General features: G+C 44.9%; 1 protein-coding gene across 6 annotated transcripts in view; it reads right to left on the bottom strand.

Annotated features, from left to right (window-relative positions):
• The window catches only part of LOC133401091 (cytochrome b5 reductase 4), a 103736-nt gene that overhangs the window by 26827 nt on the left and 51882 nt on the right, over positions 1 to 25027 (bottom strand). For all 6 annotated transcript variants that reach the window (XM_061673595.1, XM_061673594.1, XM_061673597.1 and 3 more), the window contains 2 exons: positions 20253 to 20396; positions 5115 to 5265 (listed from right to left, as the gene is read on the bottom strand). In XM_061673595.1, coding sequence (XP_061529579.1) covers positions 5115 to 5265; positions 20253 to 20396 — 295 coding nt within the window. The remainder of the gene's footprint in view (positions 1 to 5114; positions 5266 to 20252; positions 20397 to 25027) is intronic.

The raw sequence follows: 25027 nt of genomic DNA, 5'->3' as shown, positions 1-25027 counted from the left end.
ATTTTTGGGGGGACCCTATCCTCCGTTTTATGCAGAAAAACTCACCTGTTTGCCAAGCCATGTTTAATATAAAAAGACTGCTTTCGCACCATCTTGTGACCTAGGAACTATGTTGAAGTGAGGGGAGAGGCTTCATTTAGTCAGACCATAGCCTTGTCTAACAGGGGAAAAAAGTTTTTTACCAGCATCTTGTGGCATCTACTAGCAATTACAAACATTTCTGGGTGGACGTCACACTCTCGTGGATCTTCACTATTCGCAGCAGGGCCTGGTCTCTGAAAATGGATGGATGGATGGATGAATTTGATGCCTGCAACATGTTCCGAAAAAGCTGGGACAGGGACATGGTTACCACTGTGTTACATCACCTGTCCTTTTAGCAAAACTCAATAAGCATTTCGTAACTGATGTTCACACCCTCCACGTCCAGACTGCAGGTAAAATGCATTTGACATTGATTTAACGAATCAGCCCAGCCTTCAAGTTGAGAAAGAGGTGTTAATTTCGGCATGGCGATGTAGAACTCATTTCACTGTGAATTTCTGGCTTGAGTCTTGGTGGTTCCTGGGTTGTCCCTGAACATCCAAGCCAATTTCCTCTCTCTAAAAGTGACAGTTTGGGTCTGCGTCCATATCTTGGCAAATTGGTGACATGTCCAAATAAATATTTGAACAGATTATCTAGAAATGCCTCCCAAAATTTGTTTTTTTGCATGCGAAGACAAATTACGAGCTGTAGTCAATCATGAGCATTTACAATAAAGCTTAGCCTCGTCAAGCTAACACATTAAGAATCATTGACGATGTACATTGTATAACTTTGCCACACCAGAAAAAGAACAACTTAAATGATTCAAATCCCCAATTAATGACATTCATTCATATGATGAGCTAGGGCTGGGTGATTAAATGATCACAATTAGTGATTGCAATAAATCACGGTGATCAGCTCTGTGCGTATTTACACAATCAATCAGAGTTGACCTTTTTCTGCTCCACTTCCATTTGCAAGTTTTGGGAGTAAACAGAAAACGCGCCTCCTCGATTGGCCTGCTCCATAGCGAGATGCCAGCTACGATTCAGCCGTCCTCCAACGGAGCCAGTGGCCCCTCCCCACACTGGCTCTGGCCTGAAAACGGAGGCGGCCGCTGCGTGAGTTCCCGCAGCAAGCCGTCGGTCAAGTGATGTGAAACGGAGTCAGTGCAGCTTGTCACTCACTACTGCCTGCACACATAACTGCCGTTTCGTAGAGTGCTAATGCTACGTAGCATTAGCAGTTCAGCCATTACTATCGGTAAGGCCACAACACGCAAGCAAAGCAGCAGTTCCTCATGTCATCGTCATGTGATTTGTAAGATGACAGAACGAGCTATTCTGTATTGTTATTAAAGATGATGCCCTTTGAAAATCATCATAACTGGAAAAAAATAACTTACAATCCAAGGTATCATCATTATCCCAGAGGGGGCAGTTTGTTTATTTTTTATCTTGTATACCTCTAAGAATACGTGGGACTTCAAACCCGTGCGCTGTTCTAATTTTTTTTACATTTGTTGCACTCCATCCATCCATCCATCCATCCATCCATTTTCTTCTGCTTATCTGAAGTTGGGTGGCGGGAGCAGTAGCTTTAGCAGGGAAGCCCAAACTTCCATCTCCCCAGGCCGGCCAGGAGTCGTACTCTGTCCAGCTGGTCCTGGGTTGCCCCCAGGGTCTCCTCGCGGGGGGAAGTGCCCGGAATACCTCACCAGGGAGGCGTCCAGGAGGCATCCCAGTACTCAATGTGGAGGAGCAGCCGCTCTACTTTGAGCCCTTCCCGGATGACTGAGCTTCTCACCCTATCTCTAAGGGAGAGCCCGGACACCCTGCGGAGGTAAACTTATTTCGGCCGCTTGTACCCAAGATCTTGTTCTTTCGGTCACGACCCACAGCTAGTGACCATAGGTGAGGGTAGGAACGTAGACCGGTAAATTGAGAGCTTTTTCTTTCAGCGTAGCTCCTTCTTCATCACAACGGACCGATTTGATATCACTGCACCACTCCACCTGTCAATCTCCCGTTCCATTCGTCCCTCACTCGTGAACAAGACCAAGAAGATACTTGAACTCCTCCACTTGGGGCAGGATCTCATCCCTCACCTGGAGAGGACACTTCACCCTTTTCCAACTGAGGACCATGGTCTCAGATTTGGAGGTGCTAATTTTCATCCTAGCTGCTTCACACTCGACTGGAAACCGCTTCAGTAAGAGTTGCAGATCCCGGCTTGATGAACCCAACAGAACCACATCATCTTCAAAAAGCAGAGATGCAAGACTGAGGCCACCAAACCGGACCCACTCTACACCTTGGCTGCGCCTCGAAATTCTGTCCATAAAAGTTATGGTTAACAGATTTGGTGACAAAGAGCAACCTTGGCGAAGTCCAACCCTCACCGGAACCCAGCCCGACTTACTGCCAGCAATGCGGACCAAACTCTTGACACTGATCGTAGAGGGACCAAACAGCCTGTAACAGGGGGTTCGGTACCCCATACTCCCAAAGCACGCTACACAGGACTCCTCGAGGGACACGGTCAAACGCCTTCTCCAAGTCTATAAAACACACGTAGACTGGTTGGGTGAACTCCCATGCACCCTCGAGGACCCTGCTGAGTGTGTAGAGCTGGTCTACTGTTCCATGGCGAGGACGAAAACCACACTGCACCTCCTGAATCTGAGATTCGACTTCCCGACGGACCCTCCTCTCCAGCACCCCTGAATAGACCTTAGGCTGAGGAGTGTGTTCCCCATGTAGTTGGAATACACCCTCCGACCACCACCCAAGTTTGCCAATCCATAGGCACTGTCCCCGATGTACATGCGATGTTGAAGAGGCGTGCCAACCAGGACAGCCCCACAACATCCAGAGCCTTTAGAAACTTCGGACGAATCTCATCCACCCCCGGGGCCTTGCCACCGAGGAGCTTTTTCACCACCTCGGTGACCGCAACGCCATAGATAGGAAAACCCACCTCAGAGTCCCCAGACTGTGCATCCTCATGGGAAGGCGTGTCGGTGGAATTGAGGAGGTCTTCAAAGTATTCTCCCCACCGACTCACAACATCCCGAGTCGAGGTCAGCAGCGCCCCATCCCCACTATACACAGTGTTGGTGGTGCACTGCTTTCCTCTCCTGAGACACCGGGTGGTGGACCAGAATTTCCTCGAAGCCGTCTAGAAGTTGTTCTCCATGGCCTCACCAAACTCCTCCCATGCCCGAGTTTTTGCCTCAGTGAACACCAAAGCTTCACTCCACTTGGCCAGCAGTACCCATCAGCTGCCTCAGGAGTCCCACCGGCCAAAATTGCCTGATAGGACTCCTTTTTCAGTTTGATGGCATCCCTCACCGTTGGTGTCCACCAACGTGTTCTGGGATTGCCGCCACGACAGGCACCGACCACCTTATGGCCACAGCTCCGGTCGGCCGTCCCAGGAATGGAGGCGCGGAAGATAGTCCACTCGGACTCAATCTCCCCCGCCTCCCCCGGGAGATGGGTGAAGTTCTGCCGGAGGTGGGAGTTGAAACTCCTTCTGACATTCCCAGCAGACCCTCACAATACATTTGAGCCTGCCAGGTTGGACCGGCATCTTCCCCCACCATCGGAGCCAACTCACCACCAGGTGGTGATCGGTTGACAGCTCCGCTCCTCTCTTCACCCAAGTGTCCAAGACATGCGGCCGCATGTCCGATAACACGACCACAAAGTCGATCATCGAACCGTGACCTAGGGTGTCCTGGTGCTAAGTGCACGTGTGGACACTCTTATGCGAGAACATGGTGTTCGTTATGGACAATCCGTGATGAGAACAGAAGTCCAATGGGAGAACACCACTCGGGTTCTGATCGCCACCAGGCGCTCGTCTTCAAGCCCAACCTCCAGGCCTGGCTCCAGAGGGGAGCCCAGGTGACCCGTGTTCCGGGCAAGGGAAAACGTTTTCCTGTATTTTCAAACATTATAGGGTCTTTGGAGCCGTGCTTTGTCTGGTCCCTCACCTAGGACCTGTTTTCCATGGGTGACCCTGCCAGGGGCATCAAGCCCCAGACAAATTAGCTCCTAGGATCATTGGGACACACAAAACCCTCCACCACGATAAGGTGACGGCTCAAGGAGGGGCATTTGTTACACTTGAGTGAAAATAGTTTTTTCTATTTCTTTTTATTTTTCCATGTTTATTTTATTTAATTTGCCTTATTTGCATTGTATGGTAATGTAATGATGGCTTTACTGTTTTAAATAATGGCCATGACTAGTATTGTTGTTAGCAAAAGACACTTGATCAGGATACAGCCCTGCTAATTTTATCCGAACTGTTTTGTGTATCTAATGCTGTATTTTAACATGTATCTATGTAATTGGTATGATGCACATTTGCAAGTAGCAATAATGTTAACGAGAGGTGCAACGATTAATCGACAAATAATCAAAAATCACTGTTTAATTTGATAATGGATTAATCGTTTAGACTAGAGACATCTTAAAGCATCTTCATTAACCCTGAGGGGGGCAATTTGTTGATTTTGGGTGTTTCATACCTGCAAAAACACTCAGTCAAGACTATAAACTAGTTCACCGTGTTACTCATTATTTTGTGTACTGTTGGGTAGAAATTGTTGAAATATTTTTCTATGCTCATCTTTTAATTTTTCCTTAATTTGCTTATTACATATGTTCATAAAATGTTGACCTACTCTCGAGCTTCTCCAGAGTTCAGTAAAGATGCTTTTAAACCTGACAATGTAAAAAAAATAACTATATAAAAAAATTGTGATTATCGAGATCAAACAATATATACAATTAATTGTGATTACATTTTTTTTTTTTTGCCGTAACCCTTTTAGGTGTTAAGCGTAATACTTTTAAGTTTAAACAATATATATTTGTATCTAAAGAAATAATATATGCTTGTCCTCAAAATATGGCAAGTTTTGAACAACTTTCAGAGAAGCACTGCTATTCTAGATCAGTCAATACCTTGTCTAAACCTGTTTTGATTCAATATTTCACCTGGCTAAAGAATTGATAAATCAATCTAAGGATGAATGCATAGATGCATGCATGACCATTTTTATTACTGACCTGATAGTGGTTATCTCCTGTAGGGCCAGTTGAATGAGACGACACATTGGAGTGAAGCCTGTGCCTGCTGCTAAAAGGTAGAGAACTGCGGTATCACGAAGGGGGCGAAGACTGAATGTACCCTCAGGACCACTAACAGATACATGGTCACCTAAATAGTTACAGGAAACAAAGTTACAGTGAACATCACTAAAACTGTAGGATAAAAAAACGAGAATTCACAGAATTAAATGAATGACGTTTACAAAAATAAATGAGAAGGACCATTGATGACGGGGTCATGTTTCAAATAGGTAAGTCTCTTTTCATAGTTCGCGAGTGTGCTCAAGGTTTTACTGTTTTGATTGTTACCAATTCCCCTTACAATAACTTCTTTTCTGATTTCAAAACTAGTTACCATATTTTTTTGTGTATATGTAATAATATGAGGGGATCATTCATTTATATGGGTTTACACTTCACAGTTATTAAAGGCCCTCCGAGGTATACCATAACTACGAGGTGGCCTGTGTAATGGCGTTCGGAGATCAAATATAATTCCACCTGGCATAGAAACTCGTCACTCAACACGAAACTGATTTATCCTGTAGGCAGTGAATGCAGCACCCCTGTACACTCGGGCAGTGGTTCTTAACTGGTCCAGGCTTCAGGACCCACCATCACTCCTTATAGACAAGCCGTGACCCAGATTTCAACATAATTGAATGAAAACATGTTGCAGTTTCAACTGCCAATAGACACAACATTCAAATTTAAAGATAAAAATACAAAATTGTAGCGATAATAGAGAGGAAAAATATTCCCTTTAACACTCAAGTGGCTGAATTATAATTTAAAAAAATAATAATTAAAAAAAAAAGTGAATCTGGAGTGGGGTTAGGCATCGTTTGAATTTGAGCGATTCCGGTTCTGATTCCTTATTTCGATCCGGATCCAAATGATTCTCGATTCCGATTCTTTTAGGGGGCTGGCTCAAAAAAGTTGGCATGATTTAAATAAAGGGTGTCCAAATTATGAACATCCATTTCCTTAGCAACCGGCAGCATAGAATAAAATTAACATTTGACTCGAGGTTCTTTATGACCAGTATCAATATCAAACCTGTGGACTAAAAGACAATGTGTGGGGAACTAACCTACTGGATTTAATATTTATTAATTAATGTTCCAGCTAGAAGTTAAATGAAAATTCCTCGCAAAAGGAGGCAATGTTTGCATGCCACACACTGCTGCTAAGCAGCTGTGCAAGAGACGAATTGTTCTGGGCAAGAAAGGATGCAATTTCAGCTCGTAGTTCGTAAAAACGGGAGAGTAACTTTCCCCTCGAGAGCCAGCGCACTTCGGAATGACAGAACACCTGTTAATGCTCACTTCCAAGATCTTTGCAGAGTTTTTGAAAACACTGCATGCTCTTTGCACTTCGTTTAATGGAGTTTACCACTTGGATGACATCTTTCAATGTTCCATGAAGCACTGGTACCATATCCTTTGGTGCCAGGGCCTCCCAATGCAAAAAGTAATGCTTCCAAGCTGCATTAGGAGCTTCTCCTCATGACCGCTGAGTTTTTCCGTCATGGAGGCAGCAATGGCAGTTGTGATCCCAACGCACTTCCCAGTTTAGGCCCGCCAAACTCAAATACAGGTCCACGGAGCTGAAGATCTTCTTTGCCATTGTTGAAGTAGGGAGCTCTCGTGTGCAGAGAAATTGTTCCTGTAAGTCCCCGTTCCAAAAATGTTTTACGTACACGAGTGAAACGGCGTTGTTTGTCATGTCCGTAGATTTGTCCATTTGTAAGTAAAAATAACCACTTGCCTTAATGAGGGCTGTGGTTTGTCCTTTGACGTCATCTGAGGTCTTCAATTCGCCCACTTATAGTGTCATTTGAAAGAGGTATAATTTTTGGTTCATCTGCCGTGGATTGATCAAACATCTCTCTCACCATATCCGTGGCTGCAGGGAAGATAAGCTCTTCTGCAACTGTGTGGCTTCTTCAACTTGGCCACATGTGTACAAACTTGCTGGTACCCCTCTGTGAATCAAAGAGAAGGAGTGTTCTTTTCTTGGTATGCTTCATTTTGGCATTATAGGGGCTTTTCCATCAACCAGTCCAGGAACTTTAAGTTCCTGAGGTTCATGGTGGCAAAAGGTTCCTGTCCCAGGTGGTTTGTTTCCATTGCACTAATTAGTTCAGGGTAACTAAAGCAAATGAGGCTGAAATTGCTCATTACTGTCAATGTCTTCTCAATTTTTGAATCTTATTTATGTCTTAATCAAATTTCAAATATTTCTGATACCTTTAAAACGTTACCCTTTATCCAGATGAGGCAATTGAGAACTGATTCTCATTTGCAATGCCAACCTGGCTGCAGACAGTCTTTGAGGTAGGGAGTATTATATATACAGGTACATTTCGATGAATTAAAATATATTTATTCCATTTTATTGATATGGCATACCTATATAGAGTGTGCAACAGAAGCTTGCAGATGACTATAGATGTGACTTTATCAGCTGGAAAATGCAATAGGGAGATGAGCCTGAATCCTTACACAGTTCCACTACAAATTTGAGAATAAATCACTATCTATAGTATCTACAGGCTTCTACATTAATTTATTCAAAAAGACAAGTTCTCTAATGTTTTGGCATTCAGGCGATTACATTTTTCTTCATGCAAATTCACCAGCTTCAGAGAATATCAGCTCACATGCCTTTGATAGACCTTTTATTCACCATGTGCTATGATTTAATGGACAACACCAATTCCAATGAAGTTGGGACGTTGTGTTAAACATAAATAAAAACAGAATACAATGCAGAATGTGGTTTGGCATTGTCTTGCTGAAATAAGCAGTGGCGTCAATGAAAAAGACGTTGCTTGGATGGCAGCATATGTTTCTCCAAAACCTGCATGTACCTTTCAGCATTAATGGTGCCTTCACAGATGTGTAAGTTACCCATGCCATTGGCACTAACCCAGCCCCATACCATCACAGATGCTGGCTTTTGAACTTTGCGTCCATAACAGTCCGGGTGGTTGTTTTGCTCTTTGGCCCGGAGGACACGACGTCCACAATTTCCAAAAACAATTCGAAATGTGGACTCGTCCGACCACAGAACACTTTTCCACTTTGCATCAATCATCATTAGATGAGCTCGGGCCCAGAGAAGCCGGCGGTGTTTCTGGTTGTTGTTGATAAATGGCTTTTGCTTTGCATAGTAGAGTTTCAAGTTGCACTTACGGATGTAGCGCCAAACTGTATTTACTGACATTGGTTTTCTGAAGTGTTCCTGAGCCCATGTGGTGATATCCTTAACACATTGATGTCGTTTTTTGATGCAATGCCGCCTGAGGGATCGAAGGTCACGGGCATTCAATGTTGGTTTTTGGCCTTGCCGCTTACATGCACTGATTTCTCCAGATTCTCTGAACCTTTTGATGATATTATGGACCGTTGATGATGAAATCCCTAAATTCCTTGCAATTGTACATTGTCCTTAAACTGTTCGACTATTTTCTCACGCACTTGTTCACAATGAGGTGAACCTCGCCCCATCTTTGTTTGTGAATGACAATGAGCAATTCAGGGAAGCTCCTTTTATACCCAAACATGGCATCCACCTGTTCACCTGTGGGATGTTCCAAACAGGTGTTTGATGAGCGTTCATAAACTTTCTCAGTCTTTTTTGCTACCCTTCCCAGCTTTTTTGGAACGTGTTGCAGCCGTAAAATTCGAGGTTAATGATTATTAGCTAAAAACAATAAAGTTTATCAGTTTGAACATTAAATATCTTGTCTTTGTCATGTATTCAATTAAAAAGAGGTTGAACTTTATTTGCAAATCATTGTATTCTGTTTGGCGGTTCTGGTTAGAGCGTCTGCCTCACAGTTCTGAGGACTGGGGTTCAATCCCCGGCCCCGCCTGTGTGGAGTTTGCATGTTCTCCCCGTGCCTGTGTGGGCTTTCTCCGGGCACTCCGGTTTCCTCCCACATCCCAAAAACAAGCATGGTAGGTTAATAGACAACTCTAAATTGCCCGTATGTGTGAATGTGAGTGCGAATGGTTGTTTGTTTGTATGCAGAGTTTGTCCAGCCTGTTCGTTGTCCAAGAAGTGTGGCTCGGCGGGAAAACCTATAGATCGGTGTTTGGAAGCATTACGCTGAGGAAGACGCACACACCTGCTTGGGCTTGGACAGCCGCTCCTTAGCGCAACCGACTCGGCCAGCGGCGGACCTTACCGCCGGGGCGGTGGCAGAGTTCGACGCAAGTCCATGGCGAGATCTGCCGCCATGAGGTCCCCCATCGCCACGCTCGATCAATGATTCAAACTTTTGCGTTTTAATGTATTTTAATAGTCTTATTTTGAGCTTTGCGTAACGCTCAATCCAGTAATGGCGGCTCTGTGAATGAAAAAATTAATGCCGACAGAGGTCTGTCAACCAATCAGCATTCATCAGCACAGCCCACCCCGTCAGAGTTCCTAGTAGCTCTAGGAAGACCCTATCCGCCAGGAGGACCGAAATAATCCATGGGGAACCTTCCGTATGCTAGTGTTTTTTTTTTTCGGTGGGGACATGGGGGAAACTCGGGCTACCAGGGTAGCTTGGGAAGTTCCTACAAAGGTTCCTGCGGTGGGAAACCCCCAATAGAGCTGATGTGCCTTGCCAAAAAGTGAAATTTTTTTCTCGTCTGTCCATAGGACATTCTTTGTGTCTTGTCAACATGCAGTTTGGCATGCTTTACCTTTAACGAGGTTGTCTATAATTTTCTTTCTAATCTCTCTCTCTTTTGCTCTCTCTGGTCCATGTTTAGTGTGGTTCACACCATACCATCAAAACAGTACAGTGTCACCGTTTAATTATAACAACAAACGGTTAATTTGGGCATAAGTTACATCAAAATAGCTCTCCACAGAGGCGTTCGCTAGCCGAAAGTTCAGCCTATATGTACATTCAGCCAATCCAAATGCGAACAGCAGTCGCCACATTATGAAGACTGAAAGAGGTGTGCAATCGTCACGTGGAACTTCTTCTAAAAAGTCAACAAAGGACTAAACAGTCAGAAAGACACCCAAGATAAAAATGGAAACTACTAATGATAGTGTTCGGAAGCACTTTTCATAGATGAGAAGAGAGATCCGTGTATTGTGCAACCGTCATTGACTGACTGTGCGTATTAGAATGAAAACTGAGAAAGCGCTTGCTGGAAATACCGTGAGCAAGGCAATAATTAAAAAAAACGATCAAAGGAAATGTGCAGCAAATTGGCCAACAGAGGAATTATACTTATAAATGACGTCCCACTTTTTTTTTTTTTTTTTTTTTGTGCCAAAATCAACCAATGAATGAGAAAAGAAACGGACAAAAGAAAAAAACATTTCCCCGTTATTATGGAAGAAGGGTCTTCAATGAGGAGCTGTAGTCGTCCACCCCTTTCCCCTCAATTAAAGTTAATTAGCAATAAACTTACTTATTTAGTGTTTTGTTTCTTTAAAGTAGTGTGTTTTCACTTATTTCTATATTGCTCTACATTTATTTTTAACCACACACTGATGGAAAAAAAGGTAATCTAATTTTATTGTGGGGCTTAAATGGACTAATTACATTTCCATTCATTTCAATGGGAAACATTACCTCAGGTTAAGAACGCTTCGGGTTACAAAAAAACAAAAACAATAATTGTACCGTCCTGGTGTTTTTAGGCCACAAAAAAGCGTTTCAACTTCATGGACAATCTTATTCAACTCGTATTTTTGGTGTCATGGTTTCAATCCCGATAATGGATGCTGACACTTTTGAATTCATATTTAGTTCTATTTACAGTATGACTCAATTGCTAAACCACAAGACCCTATTGTCCGAATCAAATGCTCAGTGTCCTGAACCCACATTGAATTACACCCTTTTTGTAGAACCTTCAGCACTTTTCACCGAGTTAGACACAACATGTGAACATACTTTCACCCACGAAAACCCATTTTGCACTCTGATGCACTTGTGTTGGATAATGATAAGCACAGGAAGCAAAAGTGAAACTTAATTAAAGCACAGGTGACTTAACACAGCAACTCATAATTGATTACAATTGTGGCTAATGATGTGACGTAACCAATATAAGCCAGTTCAGTGAGTACTGGTTGTTGAAGTTTCACTATGGATAGAGACAATCCGAGAGACAGAGGCCAAGTGTTAGCATAAGTGATGGTTCAGCAGGAAGAGGAGAGAGAGGAGGTATAAGACTAAGGACAATTACATAATACAGTATATTTCAGGTTAAATACGAGCAACTTTCGTAGATCATGTTCTTGTCCACAGTTTGGCAATGAGGGAAGCGGGAATGCAGCGAGTCCAGCCCAACCTAGGCAAATTCACTGTGTCCAAGATAATCAGAAGATTCAGAGTTGTGAAGTAGGCCTAATTGCTTTTTCATTATGTACGTTTACAGCATGACTATACATAGCTGCACACAAAAGGGTGTTTCAATATATCAATTTTCCATCATACTTGTAGGCCAATGTATTTATTTATTTATTTTTTACTGCAAGTGCCAAACAGGTTTGGTTTTTTTCAAAATGTACTGCTATTGTGAACAGTAAACATAATTACTGCCGCTTTATGATATGATCATTGTTTTCCTTTTTTTCTATGTGGTATGTAATGACTGATCAGTGTTTTTTTTTTTCATTTTGATTGAATCGGGTGTGTTTTGAGGCAATAGTTTGGTTTTGCAGGAAGAGTCAGGGGTTTTCTGAATGTAATTAGAATTTTCTGATGTGTTTAAGGTATTGAGAAAATGGGTGGAGGTTTCAAGAAATGTGTTTAAGCAACTGAAAAATGTAATATTGATTGCACGGTTTATCTTATTTCATACGGTGTATAAACTTATTAGAGCTACTGTTTGAACGAATTAGTGGAAATTCGGATTCACTCGCAAATCCCCATGAACAAACGAATCCCGAATCAGAATTATCAATTTTATATAAAATCAAGTCAGAGAATAACATACAGTGGGTATGGAAACCTTCCCATGGGCTCACCACCTGTGGGAGGGGCCATAGGGGTCGGGTGCAGTGTGAGCTGGGCGGTGGCCGAAGGCGGGGACCTTGGCGATCCGATCCCCGGCTACAGAAGCTGGCTCTAGGGACGTGGAATGTCACCTCTCTGGCAGGGAAGGAGCCGAGCTGGTGTGTGAGGTCGAGAAGTTCCGACTAGATACAGTCGGACTCGCCTCCACACACAGCTTGGGCTCTGGTACCAGTCCTCTCGAGAGGGGTTGGACTCTCTTCCACTCTGGAGTTGCCCACGGTGAGAGGCGCCGAGCAGGCGTGGGTATACTTATTGCCCCCCGGCTCGGCGGCTGTACGTTGGGGTTCACCCCAGTGGACGAAAGGGTAGCCTCCCTCCACCTTCGGGTGGGGGGACGGGTCCTGTGCCTGTGCACCAAACAGCAGTTCAGAGTACCCACCCTTTTTGGAGTCCTTGGAGGGGGTGCTGGAGAGCGCTCCCGCTGGGGATTCCATTGTTCTGTTGGGGGACTTCAATGTTCACGTGGGCAATGACAGTGAGACCTGGAAGGGCGTGATTGGGAGGAACGGCCCCCCCGATCAGAACCCGAGCGGTGTTCTGTTATTGGACTTCTGTGCTTGTCATGGATTGTCCATAACGAACACCATGTTCAAGCATAAGGGTGTCCACACGTGCACTTGGCACCAGGACACCCGAGGTCGCAGTTCGATGATCGACTTTGTGGTCGTGTCATCGGACTTGCGGCCACATGTCTTGGACACTCGGGTGAAGAGAGGGGCGGAGCTGTCAACTGATCACCACCTGGTGGTGAGTTGGCTCCGATGGTGGGGGAAGATGCCGGTCCGACGTGGCAGGCCCAAACGTATTGTGAGGGTCTGCTGGGAACGTCTGGCAGAATCCCCTGTCAGAAGGAGTTTCAACTCCCACCTCCGACAGAACTTTGCTCATGTTCCGGAGGAGGCTGGGGACATCGAGTCCGAGTGGACCATGTTCCACGCCTCCATTGCTGAGGCGGCCGACCGGAGCTGTGGCCGTACGGTGGTCGGTGCCTGTCGTGGCGGCAATCCCCGAACCCGTTGGTGGACACCAACGGTGAGGGATGCCGTCAAGCTGAAGAAGGAGTCCTATTGGGCCTTTTTGGCCTGTGGGACTCCTGAGGCAGCTGATGGGTACCGGCTGGCCAAGCGGAATGCAGCTCTGGTGGTCGCTGAGGCAAAAACTCGGGTATGGGAGGAGTTCGGTGAGGCCATGGAGAAAGACTTCCGGACGGGTTCGAGGAAATTCTGGTCCACCATCCGACGTCTCAGGAGAGGAAAGCAGTGCACCACCAACACTGTGTATAGTGGGAATGGGGCGCTGCTGACCTCGACTCAGGACGTTGTGAATACTACGAAGACCTCCTCAATTCCACCGACACGCATTCCCATGAGGAAGCAGATTGTGGGTTCTCTGAGGCGGGCTCTCCTATCTCTGGGTTTGAGGTCACCGAGGTAGTTAAAAAGCTCCTCGGTGGCAGGGCCCCGTGGGTGGATGAGATTCGCCCGGAGTTCCTAAAGGCTCTGGATGTTGCGGGGCTGTCCTGGTTGACACGCCTCTGCAACATCGCGTGGACATCGGGGACAGTGCCTCTGGATTGGCAGACTGGGGTGGTGGTCCCCCTTTTTAAGAAGGGGTACCGGAGGCTGTGTTCCAACTACAGGGGGATCACACTGCTCAGCCTCCCTGGTAAGGTCTATTCAGGGTTGCTGGAGAGGAGGGGACATCTGGATGTCGAATCTCGGATTCAGGAGGAGCAGTGTGGTTTCCGTCCTAGCTGCGGAACAATGGACCAGCTCTACACCCTCAATAGGTTGCATGGGAGTTCGCCCAACCAGTCTAAATGTGTTTTGTGGACTTGGAGAAGGCGTTCGATCGTGTCCCTTGGGGAGTCCTGTGGGGGGGTGCTTCGAGAGTATGGGATACCGAACCCACTGATATGGACTATTCGGTACTTTTACGACCGGTGTCAGAGTTTGATTTGCATTGGCGGCAGTAAGTCAGATTATTTTCCAGTGAGGGTTGGACTCCGCTGAGGCTGCCCTTTGTCACCCATTCTGTTCATAACTTTTATGGACAGAATCTCTAGGCGCAGCCGAGGCGGAGAGGGGGTCCGGTTTTGTGGCCTCAGTACTGCAACCACACAGTACTCCAATGTGGTTGTGTTGGCTTCATCAAGCCGTGATCTCCAACTCTCCAACTCTCACTGGAGCGATGCGCAGCCAAGTATGAAGTGGATGGGATGAAAATCAGCACCTCCAAATCTGAAACCATGGTCCTCAGTCGGAAAAGTGTGGAATGCCCTCTCCGGCTCGGCGATGAGATCCTGCCCAAGTGAAGGAGTTCAAGTATCTTGTTCACGAGTGAGGGAAGAATGGAATGGAGATTGACAGGCGGATCGGTGCAGCGTCTGCAGTGTTGCGGAATTTTGCATCGGTATCGGTTCGTTGTGGGGAAGAAGGAGCTAAGCCGAAAGGCGCAGCTTTTTACACAGGGCCGGGTAACTTTGAATATTTCTTTGTTCCTTAATAAATTAAATCAACAATGTTTGTATGTGCCCTGTGATTGGCTGGCAACCAGTTCAGGGTGTACCAGTTCACGCCTCCTGCCCGATGATACCTGGGATAGGCTCCATCACGCCCGCGACCCTCGTGAGGAGAAGCGGCTCAGAAAATGGATGGAAATTAAATAATTTAAAAACAGCATTTTAAGTTCACTTGCATTATATTTGATAGTTACATCTGTTTGATTACCTGAAACAAAGTGCGGAAACTATCCGAAATATAAGAGTTTGAGAAGGGGGCCAATACCTTTTCATGGCACTGTATATAGAGGAAAGACATGGCCGTCAACCTAAACTGACAGTGAGCGAGGGGAGCACTGGTCAGAGAAGCAGCCAAGAAGCTCATGGTCACTATGGAGGAGCAGCAGAAATCCACAGCTCAGGTGGGAGAATCTGTCCACCGGACAACTATAAATTGTGAATTCCACAAATCTGGCCTTCCTTGGAAGAGTGGCAAGAAGAAAGCCATTGTTGAAAGAAAGGCATACAAAGACCCGCTTGCAGTTTGCCACAAGTCATGTTGGGGACACTGCAAACCTGGAAGGTGCTTTGGTCAGATGTGACCATATTTGAATTTTGTTAGCCTTAATTCAAAGCACAATGTGTGGCTGAAAACTAACACTGCTCATCATCTTGACCACACCATGCCCACAGTGAAACATGGTGGTGGCAACATCATGTTGTGGTGATGCTTCAGCAGGCAAAGGAAAGCTCGTCAGTTGATGGGAACATGGATGGAGCAAAATATAGGGAAATCCTCGAAGAGAAACTGTTGGATGCTGAAAAAGACCAGATTGGGAAGGAAATTCATTTTCCGGCAAGACAACGATCCTAAACCTCAAGCCAGAGCTACAATGGAACAGTTTAGATCAAAGAATATTCATTTGTGAGGATGGCCCAGTCAAAGTCCAGTCTAAATCCCATTGCGCATCTGTGGCAAGACTTGAAAATTGCAGAAAGTCTCCATCCAATCTGATTTAGCTTGAGCTATACTGCAAAGAAGAATGGACAAAATTCCAGTGTCGAGATTTCCAAAGACGATAGAGATATACATTAGTAACCCACAATACAGCTGTAACTGCAGCAAAAGGTGGCTCTACAAAGACGCAGGGGGCTGAATACAAATGCACACCACATTCAGATTTTTATTTGCTCAAAATCTTGAAAACTATGCATCATTTGTGTTCCCCTTTACAATTATGTGCTACTTTGTGTTGGTCAATATCATTCAATCTTGAGAAAAAAACATTTAAGTTTGTGGTTGTAAAGCGGAAAAATGTGAACAAGTTCAAGGGGTATGAATACTTTTTCAAGGCACTGTATCGGTAATAGAACATATGGCAACTGCATGTGACAAAATACAGAGAAATCAGAACACTTGGCATCTCTACTGGATGAAAAACTTCCTGATGAATGCGATTACACTTAAAGGAAATATGAGTTATTACAGAGATAGCGTTGCCGCCGTGCCATTTGCTGACATGTCGGCTTGATCTAATCACGTTTTGTTCCACGTTAGTGTGGCCTATTTTTTTTTTTTTTTGTCTTTTCAATCACCCTGTATGCTATTATTTAGTGCTAGTTGCTACAGGGACATCAGTAACCAATTTTTTTTCAAGCATCTAAGTGTTTTTATTGGACTGACAAATAACCATCTCTAATTGGTGGGCAACTGGTGAGCACATTTGCCTCACAGTTCTGATGACCGGGTTCAAATCCAGCCTTGCCTATATGGAGTTTGCATGTTATCCCCGTGCCTGCGTAGGTTTTCTCCGGGAACTCCAGTTTCCTCCCACATCCCAAAAACATGCATGGTAGGTTGATTAAGACTCTAAATTGCCCACAGGTGAGAATGGTTGGTTGTCTATGTATGCCCTGCAATTGGCTGGCTATCAGTTCAGGGTGTACCCTGCCTCTCACCCAGAGTCAGCTGAGAGCCCGGATACCCTGTGGAAAATAATTTCGGCCGCTTGTATCCAGGATCTCGTTCTTTCGATCACGACCCACAGCTTGTGACCATAAGTGAGGGTAGGAACGTAGATCAGCTTAGCTCCTTCTTTTCCGACTGAGGACCATGGTCTCAGATTTGGAGGTGCTGATTCTCATCCCAGCCGCTTCACACTCGGCTGCAAACCGCTCCAGTATAGAGTTGGAGATCACGGCTTTATGAAGCCAACAGAACCACATCATCTGCAAAAAGCAGAAATGCAATACTGAGGCCACCTAACCTCGACGGTGCGGCTGCGTCTCTAAATTCTGTCCATAAAAGTTATGAACAGAATTGGTGACAAAGGGCAGCCTTGGCGGAGTCCAAGCCTCATCGGAAACGAATCCGACTTACTGCCAGCAATTTGGCCCAAATTATGACACCGGTCGTACAGGGACCAAACAGCCCGTATCAGGGGCTGTACACCACACTCCCGAAGGTTTCTCGACTGGAAACCGCTTCAGTAAGAGTTGCAGATCCCGGCTTGATGAACCCAACAGAACCACATCATCTTCAAAAAGCAGAGATGCAAGACTGAGGCCACCAAACCGGACCCACTCTACACCTTGGCTGCGCCTCGAAATTCTGTCCATAAAAGTTATGGTTAACAGATTTGGTGACAAAGAGCAACCTTGGCGAAGTCCAACCCTCACCGGAACCCAGCCCGACTTACTGCCAGCAATGCGGACCAAACTCTTGACACTGATCGTAGAGGGACCGAACAGCCTGTATCAGGGGGTTCGGTACCCCATACTCCCAAAGCACGCTACACAGGACTCCCCGAGGGACACGGTTGAACGCCTTCTCCAAGTCCACAAAACACATGTAGACCGGTTGGGTGAACTCCCATGCACCCTCGAGGAAAGATTTAAACCAAACAGAAACATAAAAATACAATAAAAAGTGAAAGAAAGATCATTTATGAGTGAAAATGCTCGAAGAACCATGAGAAACAAATGTTTTTTAACCTGGACTTATAAACATTCACACCTGGGGCTCCATTTGTGTGCAGCATAACAGATAAATGCCGCTTCGACATGTTTGGTTTGAAGTCTGTGCTCCACTATTTGACACGAGTCTGTAGATCTCAGCGCCCTACTGGGTTTGTATTCCATGAGCATTTCTTTCATGTATTCAGGACCGAAACCATTTAGTTATTTATAGACCAGTAAGCAGAAGTTTAAAATCTACTCTAAAGATGACTGGGAGCCAGTGTAGAGACTTTAGAATTGAAATATGTTCTGACCTCTTTGTTCTGGCCAGAACCCGCATTCTGAATTAGATGCAGCTGTTTAATGCTCTTTTTTTTCCTCTAACCCAAAACAGTCAGAAGACAATTACAGTAATCAAACCTACTGGAGATAAAAGCATGGATGAACTTCTCCCGGTCTGCTTGGCACATGCAAGTACTCACACCCCTTCACTTTTTGAACATTTTGCTATGTTTCAGACTATTTCTAAAGCCGATTTGAGTATAGTTTTCTTTTAAAAAACTACTAAAATATCCCATAATGACAATTTAAAACATACGTTCAGACATTTGTGTAAATTTATAAAAAATGTAAACATTTAAACAATAGGTAAATAGGTATTCACACCCTTGGCTGGATATTTTGTTGAAGCACCTTTGGCAGCAATCACAGCCTCAAGTCTTCTTGGGTATGTCTCTAAAAGCTTGGGACACCTGTCTTGGGGCATTTTCTCCCATTCTTCTCTGCAGATCCTCTCAAGGCCAGTCAGGTTGGATGGGCAGCGTTCGTGGGCAGCCATTTTTAGGTCTTTCCAGAGATGTTCAATTGGATTCAAGTCCGCGCTCAGGCAAGGCCATTCAAGGACATTCAGAGGCTGCTCCTGAAGCCACTCCTTAGTTATCTTGGCTGTGTGCTTTGGGTTATTGTTGTGTTGGAAGGTGAATCAACGCCCTAATTTGAGTTCCAGACCCAGTCTGGTGTAGTCGCACAGTTCCTGCAGCAGAAAAACAGCCCCACAGCATGTTGCTGCCACCACCATGCTTCACAGTAGGGATGGTGTTAGCCAGATGATGAGCAGTGTGTCTTCTTCTCCAGATATGACGCTTGCAATTCAGGCCCAAAAGTTCTATTTTGATTTCTTCAGTCCAGAGAATGTTGCTTCTGCATGTCTGAGATTCCTTAAGGTGCCTTTTGGCAACCTCCGAGCGGGGTGCCGTGTGCCTTTTAGTGAGAAGTGGCTTTCGTCTGGCCACTCTACCATAAAGGCCGGATTGGTGGAGTGCATTAGCAATGGTTGACCTTCTGGATGGTTCTCATATCTCCGCAAGGCAACAGTGGAGCTCGCCTTAGTGGCCATAGGGGTCTTGTTCACCTTTCTGTCCAAGGCCCTTCTTCCCCGGTTCCTCAGCTTGGTCTGACGGCCAGATCTAGGAAGGGTCCTGATGGTTCCAAACTTCCTCCACTTCCAAAGAATTGAGACCACAGTACTTTGCGGGACCTTCAATGGTGCTGAAATTCTTCTGTATCCTTCCCCAGATTTGTGCCTTGAAACAATCCGGTCTCGGAGGTCTGCAGACAATTCCTTAGACTTAATTGCTTGGTTTCTGCTGATATGCACTGCCAACTATGAGACTTTATATAGACAGGTGCCATTCCAAATGATGTTCAATCAACTGAATTTACCACAGGTCGACTCCATTCAAGTTGTAGATTTCAAGGATGATCAGTGGAAATCAGAAGCACCTGAGCTTAAGTTTGAATGTTATAGCAAAGGGTGTGAATACTTATGCACCTATTATGTTTGAATGTTTATAATTTTTATAAAATTTACACAAATTTCTGAAAGTATGTTTTTACTTTGTCATTATGGAATATTTTATGTAGATTTATTTAAAGAAAAAACAGTCAACTCAGCCTTAGAATATGTCTTAACATAGCAAAATGTGGAAAACGTGAAGGGGTGTGAATACCTTCTGGTGGCACTATGTTTTTCAGCTGGTAAAAGGCCCTTTTAGTAATTGATTTGATATGACTTGAAAGTTAGATCTCCGGTACGTGCCCCGCTGCAATATGATTGGCTGCTGCCTCGCTGGAAGGGCATGCCGCAGATGATGTGTCCATGCTGCCATCTTGGCTACCTTACTGCTTTGCTCTGGAGTGTACACACACAATGCTTCGACTCATTGGTAAATGAGGGAGGAAGAAAAAGAGACGCACGTGCAACGAACAGTTTGGACGCTATTAAAAAAATTTTCCACCCCAAACTTTTACACATAAAATCTCAGCAAGGACACATGGATGATGAATCTGTAAGTTAGCTTTGAATGAATGTTACAACCCCACCACCTCACACAAGCAAATCTGTTATCAGGGCCCTGGCTTGCTTTACTGGTTAAGATCAGCGTCAGTTTTATGACTGGAGACACTTCAATATATGTTTTAATTGTAATACAGCTTAGTTTGTTGAATTAAAACATTAAAATGTGCAAAAATTACACTTTTTAAGTGTACATTTATAACTTACTCTTACGTTTGTGAAATGGCAAAGACTTACCTATGTATAGGCTGTTGAGATGTTGAGTCAGTACTCCATCAGGATAAACCTTAATCATGAGGTAAAGGTTTGTTTTTTCTGAGGGATTGGGCCCAATTGAAAGACTCTGGTCGACTGGGGTGTATGGTCGCACCACCTCTATGTCTGAATAAAGCAAGAACAAGTTGAATTTTGAAATTAGAAAGAAAACATGAATTGGGTCTTTTGGTGTTGATCCTTCTCTGTAAGAGCAGATGTTAACAATGTTAGGCAGTTTTAATCAACAATATCCCTTCCAGATGACGCAGATCCTCTATGCCCAAATCTGGAGTTATGCACATTTACTGTAATTAGATGATTCATGTCAATTAATATTTGATTTATTCTGTTTGATGTTAACTAATGGGCATCATAAGAGAAAATGACAGTCTGCAAATGTTACATTAGTTGCACACTATGGAAAACAAGGGGTGGAAAAATAAAATTGTGCTATTTCATGAGTTACATTTTTTTATTTCGGATAACATTAAGTTCTTACAACTGGAGTCAGACTGAGCAGGAAAACAAGTATGTTCATCACGTAAAATGTACTGTTTTTTTAATTCATGCCAGTGTTAAGTGTGATTTAACTTGATTTAATGAATCCAAGCACAGAGCTTGTCTTGTTGTGATGGGATAGAGAATTTAAAAGTGGAAGGTACAATGTACTTTTATTGGCAATTCTACAATATGCTTAGCACATACATAGGATTGAAATTATGGTACTCAAGGGCCCACGGTGCTACAACAGTGTAGAAATAAACAGTATAAAGAAGCTCAATAAAACAATGGTACATACAGTATAAAACATATAAATTAAATGTACAAATATCAAAGAATGGGAAACGTGCAACATAGTCAAAGTCTGAGTACAAAGGCACTAAGACATTTACAAATTAGAAGGCAGTGTGGGGAGATGTGCCTGTGTGTATGTACATGTGCGTGGGGGTTCAGAGTTCAGGTGGGCAGAGGACAAAGGAGGTAGGGGGCAAGAGCGGGCAGAGAGTTCAGATTCCTGACAGCCTGATGAATAAAATGGTCTTTAAGTTGCCTGGTCCTGGCCCTCAGACTCCACAGTCTCCTCCCTGATGGCATCAGACTGAAGAGGCTGTGAGATGGATGGGTGACATCCCCCGCTATGCGGAGGGCTTTGCGGGTGAAGCGGGTACTGTAAATGTCATGCAGGGAGGGAAGAGAGGTTCCAATGATCTACTCAGCATCCCTCACTAAGTGATGGAGAGTCTTGCGGCAGGATGCGGTGCAGGCTCCGTACCACACTGTGATGCAGCTGGTAAGGATGCTGTCTATGGTTCCCCTGTAGAACGAGCATGTAATGGGGGTCGGGGTTCTGGCTCTTCTCAGCTTGTGCAGGAAGTAGAGACGCAGATGAACTTTGTCAGCCAGTGATTAGATGTTGCTGGTCGAGGAGACGTCCTCAGTGACGTGCACTCCCAGGAACTTGGTGTTGCGCCCCCTCTCCACTGCAGCGCCGTTGATGTTCCGGGGAGCATGCTGGGAGTGCACTCTCCTGAAGTCCACAACAATCTCCTTGGTTCTCTCAACATTCAGGGTGAGATTGTTGCCCGTGCACCACCCGGCCAGGCGGCTCCCCTCAATCCTGTAGTGTGTCTCGTCCCCATTGCTGATGAGACCCACATCAGTTGTGTAGTCTGCAAACTTGATGAAGAGGTTGGAGCTGTGTTTGCAGTCATACAGTGCCACCAGAAAGTATTCACACCCCTTCACCTTTTCCACATTTTGCATTTTACAGACTTATTCTGAAGCTGATTTGAGTATAGTTTTAAAACAATCTACATAAAATATCCGATCATGATCAAGTTGTGCAGATTTGGTACAGATTGTGCAAATTTTATTGAAAATGTAAAAATTTAAACATAGGGTTAGGGTTAGGTACATCTTGGCTTAATATTTTGTTGAAGCACCTTTGGCAGCAATCACAGCCTCAAGTCTTCTTGGGTATGTTTCTAGGACAAGGACTAGTTGAGGGCACATACAACAAATTATTGTCCAAAAGATGTTTCCCTTTCCTTCTGCTTTAAAGAGCGCTTTATGAATACACAAGAAAAAATAATACATTTCTCTTAATAATGACTGACCAATTGGTTTTCTTTTTTTTAGACAATCAACTTTTATTTCATAAATTCACATTGAGCAGCAAACAATTTTCTTTTCTAAACATTTTCAGTCAGAAAATTTCAAACAAGTAAAAATAAAACGGGGATCGCGAGACATGCTCTGACATCGCAAGAGACAACGACACTTCCCAGACGAAACTTGGCTAGATCGTCGAATTTTCTCCACATCAACCTTTTTTTCCTCTTTTTTGGGACTGAAATGTATGTATTTTATTATAATCCCTGCTGACACCAGGATACTGTAATGGACATGCTCTCGTCAGATGGCACCATGACCCCCAATCTCGGACAGGGCTGCATCCGTCTCCACTCCCCCACCGAGACAGAGGGACGGTCAAGGGGATGCCTGGTTTATCTCACACGGACGCTAAATGAATTACCAGCCTGTCTGAAGGAGCTCATCAAAAGCAGAGACCAGAGAACCTGGTTTCTCACCAGGACTTTAAATTAATTAACAGCTACCCCAGAAATTTGGGCTCCCAGTCAACTGAAGACCCCCTGTGTGTGGAGGGCTCATGATACCGACCCAAAAGGTTTGAAAATCCGCTGGTCCCGCATCCCAAGATAAAAGTTCAAAGGACCATTTGCCATTTGAAATGCAACTCAAGACCTGTGGGACAATTGATGGAGCCCAGCGACACCCACTGGCAGTGGACGGTCACTGCCAACGGCGACAACACTCGGGACCAGATTCACCGTATGTGAATGTTGTGTGACCCTTAGAGACCTTGAATTTCACCTTAAACGGTTCACTTCCGCTACCACCGCTTGCTGTGTGGTCCTCGTAACCAACAACGGCAAGCCAATGATAAATCAAAATCATTGAATGACTGCAACTCTAATTGGCACCAAACTTATATGTCGCCAAAATCTGACTCGTCTAACAGAGACCCTAAAACGACGAGGTTCAACCAGGAAAAGGGCTCCCGAACTAAAAGCTCGCAAAGGGAATTTAGTGACGTGGCAGATTACTTAAGGTGCTCCGCAGCCAGTCCAAAGACAAAAAGCGGGACCCCATCATTAGGACTAGGCCTGACTGAGTCAAACACAGACGACGCAATAGGTCAACCAGGTAACCTCCGTTGTTCCCCTAAAGACCTGCCAAGTGCCTAGGTGACCCCGATCGACTCCACGACGACCTCCCCTCGCCATAACCTTAGCAGACCACTTTGTGACAACCAATTCCGAGACCCCTCTCGTGCCGTCCTAATCGTACGACTAGAACGTCGAGGCCCCTGACTCGCGTGACATTACGCTACTGAATAACGTTCTCCCATTCTGTCAGCTTTTGGGAGAACTAACCGCTAAAGGTACTTCTCGGAAGTTCTATTTCACTGCTACACTCGAGCATGAACTTGTCTGCGAAGCTCTGATTGACACCACGGTAGACATTACTGTTATGTCCCATGTTGTGTTCAATTAGCTTCTGACATTGCTACAAGCCAGTGGCCGTGACCTCCAACTCTGCGCACTATCCGCACATTTGCAGTGACTAACTTAACTATGCTCTACTGGACAATTGGCCCCATGACCTTAGTCCATCCGGTCTACGTGTCTCCAATTTAATCTGTCCCCCTGCTTATCGGCCAAGAAGCTTCGAGCCACTAATTGATTACAAAAATCTTCAGCTGTTGGGCGCAGGTGAAACAGGCGTTACCATCACCAACTCAGGAACTGTCCTCAGACCGGTGCATGGTGTTGGACCACTCAGAAGACTGCGACCTGTCAAGACGCACTCCTTCAAGTGACGACACCCCCATTGACCACATCACCGAGTCCCCTGTAGCCACCTCATCACTGATGAGCCGACTAAGAGAACTCGACACATTTCTCTGCCATCTTGTCCAACCACCGCACGGGTAACGCAACTGCCCCAATGTTGCTGGTGGGATTAATGTACATGACTGCCTGACAGATGACATCATCCTGGCCTTGTGGACGGACAAATCGGCAATTTCTCAGATTCAAAATTTTGAGCGAAGACGAAGTTATATTAAAAACGTCGACTGTTTCCTATTCGACTGGTTGTGCGCGCCAACCAATCAGTGACCGGTCCCCGTACGCTCTTTCAGCCTTCGCCGGAGTTAAACCTGTGACAAACAGTGACAAACCTGCTTTTGTTATTACGCCTCCATGGAGCAACAGAAATTCAAATTTGACCCTGAGATTCTTAAACAATCTAAATTTGAAGGAACTCAGGCAATTGACATCAACTACACTAAGATGCCAAAACCCCTGTTTGTGCATTCCTGCTCTGCCACATACCTTAACTTAGTGTCCTAACCATCTTTGATCGATACATGATTCTCAGCACAGCCTACCTGCCCTACCAAAAGACACGCCGAACTGCTTAGACCAGCACTCCAATGCTTGCTCAAGGTCTTCCGTAGGAAAAGAACAGCTGAACCCGAACCTGACCCCATACGTATGGTGGAGGAGGTCCTCCTTGACCCAAATGGCCCCACGGACCTCTAAACCCCCTTTTGAATCTAAATCAAGATTATGTTCTGTCCTCAAGATTAGAACATCTACTTGGCAACTTCCCTCTCCTCGATTGATGATTCGGGTTCTACACCTGACTGTTATTCACCCGTGTGCTAA

The sequence above is a fragment of the Phycodurus eques genome, chromosome 4 (assembly GCF_024500275.1).
Source record: "Phycodurus eques isolate BA_2022a chromosome 4, UOR_Pequ_1.1, whole genome shotgun sequence".
Lineage (NCBI taxonomy): Eukaryota > Metazoa > Chordata > Actinopteri > Syngnathiformes > Syngnathidae > Phycodurus > Phycodurus eques.
Note: the sequence above shows the minus strand (reverse complement) of the source record. Positions and strands in the feature narration are given on the sequence as shown.